This window comes from Ruditapes philippinarum, unplaced genomic scaffold, assembly GCF_026571515.1.
Source record: "Ruditapes philippinarum isolate M1 unplaced genomic scaffold, ASM2657151v2 ctg26935_1_1_1_1, whole genome shotgun sequence".
In the NCBI taxonomy this organism is placed as follows: domain Eukaryota; kingdom Metazoa; phylum Mollusca; class Bivalvia; order Venerida; family Veneridae; genus Ruditapes; species Ruditapes philippinarum.
The window spans coordinates 1,087-5,959 of NW_026857507.1; the positions used below are offsets into that span (position 1 = coordinate 1,087).

At 32.6% G+C, this 4,873-nt stretch overlaps 1 protein-coding gene across 1 annotated transcript; it reads right to left on the minus strand.

Annotated features, from left to right (window-relative positions):
- Nucleotides 1-202: 202 nt before the first annotated feature.
- Nucleotides 203-2,798, minus strand: LOC132749990 (uncharacterized). The gene is made up of 4 exons (XM_060739941.1): nt 2,273-2,798; nt 1,775-1,922; nt 683-1,417; nt 203-382 (listed from the first exon to the last, which is right to left on the minus strand). The coding sequence occupies exons 1-3, from the start codon at nt 2,643-2,645 to the stop codon at nt 1,204-1,206; spliced, it is 735 nt and encodes a 244-aa protein (XP_060595924.1). The 5' UTR covers nt 2,646-2,798; the 3' UTR covers nt 203-382; nt 683-1,203.
- Between the last annotated feature and the right edge of the window lie 2,075 nt (nt 2,799-4,873).

Genomic DNA, 4,873 nt, shown 5'->3' on the forward strand with positions numbered 1-4,873 from the left:
ACCCATTCTTGCAATATTACGACTGACTATTCACATACTAGTTATGGTGCCTTGGAAAGCAAGTAGAAAATAACGTCATGTTCATTTTCGTCCTCATACTTGGTGGTTGGACCATGCACAATACAATGTACAAGCAAAGATTATATGGGCAAAAATACTGTAATATTTTGGATGGAAAAAAAACGGTGTGTATTGTTACCTAATGGTGCGTGCATTAGTTCATTGATACTGTTGTTTACTCCTCTGTCAGCAGAAAGAAATATCTGTACTGGGGCATATAGTAGTGATCCGCCATGATCAATGTTGATATTGCGTTCAAAATGCGTTCCTTCGTCCTTCCAGTCAAAACAATTGATACAAACCTTCGTCTTACCAGTTACAACTACAAAGTCATACATATGTTCATAAAACAAATGATTATGATATTTTGTAAACACTTATCAAAGATATATTTTAAATCAATCAGAATTAGCGGCCCGACAATTACAAATTAGTCTAGTTACATTGTTAATATTTTTGATGTTACAGTATTTTTTTAAATTACAATAATTACAATTGTGAATATATGTCAATTCAAAATGCAAGATTTTAGATTTTAAGTTTTGGTGATAATTTTTACAATACATAGATTACACATAATTACTCTAACAATTTCAGGAGATATTCATGATTATAAGTTTACCTGGATTATCCTCGACTTCAAGCGTACAATTGCCGTTATAGGGAGCAAAGTTCATCGAGTAGGACTTGTAAGCTGTTACTTCAAAATAGCTTGGTGACTTTACACGACACGAAAGTCTGTATCTAGAACTTGGCCATTGCTCAAACAATTCTTTTGACACTTTGAAACCGGGTTCTTTTTCAATTTAATAAAAACATGATACATATTCTAAACTGGTGTAATATTTATAACGCATGGCCAATCATCAGTGTTTGGTTAATATATTGGGGGATTTGAATGTTGTATTTGCTCTTATTTGGTGTCTATTTTCAGCTTTAATTATGATATATTTTTACACTAGAAACATTTTTAAAGAAAGTTAAAATACAGATATTTCAATGTAAATCGAATCAATATCTGAACAAGAGAATAAGACTTTGTTTAAGCATCTATTTACTCCTTAACATTGGTTTCCCTGTAAACGAAAACTTCCTTTATAGCCACAAAAATGTATGCTCCATGATTTAACAAGAAATATTCGTTCAATTAGAAAAAAAACAAGATAGAAGTATGACAATACCAATTCCAGTTTCCACTACATCTACAGTATTCCAATTTACCAATGTTTCAAGTTTCCAAAAGTAGGAAACGTATCGTAGTTCAAGCTCGTCAACATCAACAATTAGATTAACTTGGAGGTCGGTTTGAGTTATCTTCTCAAAATTTGTCGATGTCTTGTAACTATTGGCAACAGCTCTAAAATTCAATTGGATGAAACAAATTAAAGTTAATACTTAAATGAATTTATTTAAACAAATCTTTCAAGCAAAACTCTTAATTTGCTAGCAAATCACAGTTTGCTAATCTCTTTACAAGTAAAACTATGCAAATAAAATAGTGAACTTTACTACCGAGCGAGTTGTATAGTTGCAAAACCAAACTAACTCGGGTGACAATAAACTCATGTTTTCAGTATACTTTAAGCTGAATCATGGTACTACGTATTATGATATTAGTTTTCCACCAAAGCCTAAAGCGTTCATAACAGAAAATATGATTTATTTTTCTACATTTATAGCAGCTGCGCTATCTTAAATATCAACTGGTTATTACTGTATATATATGGCCGGTACTTTCTTGTCTGTCACTTGTATGGCCTGAAATATGCTTGATTCTCTTTCTCCTCGGCTCACGGTAAGCTTTAACAAATACCACTGGTTAATAATGAACTTCTCAGGGGCAATACTAAATCTGTCAACATCTGAAATTAAATGATATGACATTGTTTTACTTACTTCGACAAAATTTTAACAGATTATGTATTCTTTCCTTGGAGGTCCAACCCAAATGTTTCCGAGAGAGCGTTGTCGGTTGTGTCGATAGCAATAATTCCAATAAATACCTAACAACAATTAGCGTTATTAGAAAAATGATTCTTTAAAATTAACCATGCATACATTTTTATACTTACTGCTTTATCGTTTGCGTTTTCTCTGCAGATTTTAATTCTTGTTAATAAAATAAACATTCTAAAATTGTTCATAAATATACACTAATAAAATACTGGCATTTTCATTTCATCCCTTATCTTATCAAAACAAAATATCAAACCTGTAGGTATAAGGTTGCTGCAATAAGTAGAACTGCCGATAATATTTTCAGTTTCCAGTGTCTTTAACACATCTTCTTCTGTCCAATCAGAACTTGTTTCACAGGACATCGTCTTGGTTGTTGAACTGAAACTAAAGTTGACCAAATCTTCAGCTGGATCCTTCGTTCCTTGTGTACTGATTACAACGAGAGAATTTCCTTCTTCAGCTTCAAGTGATATTCTTCTAATGTAGTTGTTGACATTATTAACCGTTATTTCCGGTAGAATGTCCGGAAACGTATAGTTCAGATACATAAAGTCTGATAATGACAAAACCTCACCAAATACAGTAACGTTTACTGCTAATTTAATTTTGTAAGTCCCTTCTTTCATGGTGTTCGCAGGAAATAATTTGGACGCTTGGGTTTTATCGGAACGATCTACATTGACGATGTCGCCGTTTTCATTGTATACTGTCCATTCAGTTTGTATTATCGACGATAATTTGCTATTGAGTGACAATGAAGCAGTAACCTTAAAAATAAAATGTGTTACCTTCTTTAATCATTAAGTTTAACGGACTTATATTAAGATACATGTTCTTTCAACCAAGACAGTTTGGTGCATGAATCACCTCAATGTTGTAACAACATGTTTGCAATATCGCGCATAAATCAAGAAGTTTGAACAAACGAACTATGGATAATGTTCATAAGCATGTTAAATAACAGCTATTTGTTTACACTGAATAAGTATTATTTCTCCCTGTGACGTCAGAGAAATATTCTCGCAAGCATATGGCGCAGTGAACTTTAGAAATCTCTTCAAAATTTAATACAACCTTTGTATTCCATTTTCACGAAATACAAAACATGATTTCTTTATTTTATGTTTTCTGCAATTTGAAACAACAAAAATTCAGAATGAGAATTATAATTATGTAGACTTTATTTCACTGATAAATTTAATTAAGGTATGAAATTGTAATAAGTCTTATCAAAGAAATAATATATATCGCCTTGTGAACGACGAACTGAAATAAGAAAATAGACTATCATCAAGCGTAATATTTAACATTGTCATTAAAAAAAAGATCCATCATAACTGCTTTTCATGATTATTAAGTTGAGAATATTCCTATATATAAATAAATTGAAATTTTAACAAAAGTATCAAACCAGATTTCATTATTGTAGTACCTTATAGCAGCAAAAATAGACGTAAGAAAACAGGAAAAAAGAAGAGACATTCCAATAGCAAATACTTGTAATTAAAATGTGGAAACATACCATTTTTTCTTTATTCGTTTTCGCTGTTTGCGCATGTGTGGGTGTTTTGTATACCTCATCGAAGAAATCACTCTTCAAAAAATCGTAAGTAACGAAAAAGTTTTGCTTCATGAGTTGATATAAGGATGCGTTAAAACTAGTACAGTTAACAGTTAGAGTGAATTCTCCTTTTTTGATACCGCTTTCATCCAAGTTAAAAACATGTGTTATGTTAGAGTCCTTATCTATATCACCGAGTACTTTAATCGTCTTTTCTCCGTAATAAAATGTACAAGTAACATTCTTTTCCTCCGTCGTAGAGTCAACAGGGAAAATAGTGACTGATATTGCTTCCGACCATGGATGGTAGCTGACGTTTAGACTGTTGTGCTGAAGTTCATACTTTTTGTTAACGGTAACGGACTCGTATTTGACGATAAACTCCTTTTGCCCGAAGCAGGATACGAACGCGTTGAAATAGCCGATGATGTCGGGCATTTCGGTTGTGTATGTATGCTGATTGGACACTCCTGTGCTGTATATTCTGACATCTTGGTCTCTGAGATCGTCCGTCTGTACGAAACATGTCAAATTAGCAGAAAGTGTATCAAAAGTGTTTGTGACGATAACTCCTTCGTTTAAAATATCGCTTACAATACTTGTACTGGAGATGTTCAAAGTGGATGAATCAAATCCTGCAAAAAAGTACGAATCAGAGATTGATGTGTTTCAAGTTATAGAAAATTTCCTGCATTTATATCAAACACATACTTGCAAATAAATTGCAAAATTTTAATAAAAACTAATTATATATACCTTTAAAAAGAAAGATTCTGGCGCACGTTACTCATATTTAACACCGTATACCGTCTGAAGAATCAATGTTCAGTACATGTGTATAATATGTTTAGTGTGAACGAGGACAAAATACAAGCTGAATGACAAAAGTTTTAACTGTAACCTACTTCCATTTGATCTAGAACGTTTTAGATGTAATAGAAGAGAAAAAATCAAAGATAACACCCTTATGAAAATAAGCACAAAAGAATCACTTAGGTATATATGTGTGCCCAAACCATGTTCTATTTCATAATGTTACAGCTCCTTATCATGCTTTTGCTCAGTAAAATTAAAGTTACATACATAATTGACGTACTAGTATTACCTGTAGAAACACTAGTAGATCTAGGTCTGTAAACCATTCGCAAAAAAGTGTTATATTATTTGAACCGCGTCACGACAAAACCAACATAGTGGGTTTGCGACCAGCATGGATCCAACCAGCCTTCGCATCCGCGCAGTCTGATCAGGATCAATGCTGTTCGCTTACAAATTCTATAACAAGTAGAGAAA

Excerpts from the sequence above, each read along its gene's own strand:
- LOC132749990 (XM_060739941.1), bottom strand. The coding sequence starts at position 2,645 with ATGAAAGAAGGGACTTACAAAATTAAATTAGCAGTAAACGTTACTGTA. Across the intron at positions 1,923-2,272 it reads CAGCAACCTTATACCTACAG|ATGTTGACAGATTTAGTATT; the intron begins GTTTGATATTTT and ends ATTTAATTTCAG. Across the intron at positions 1,418-1,774 it reads GTACCGGCCATATATATACA|AGCTGTTGCCAATAGTTACA; the intron begins GTAATAACCAGT and ends ATTGAATTTTAG.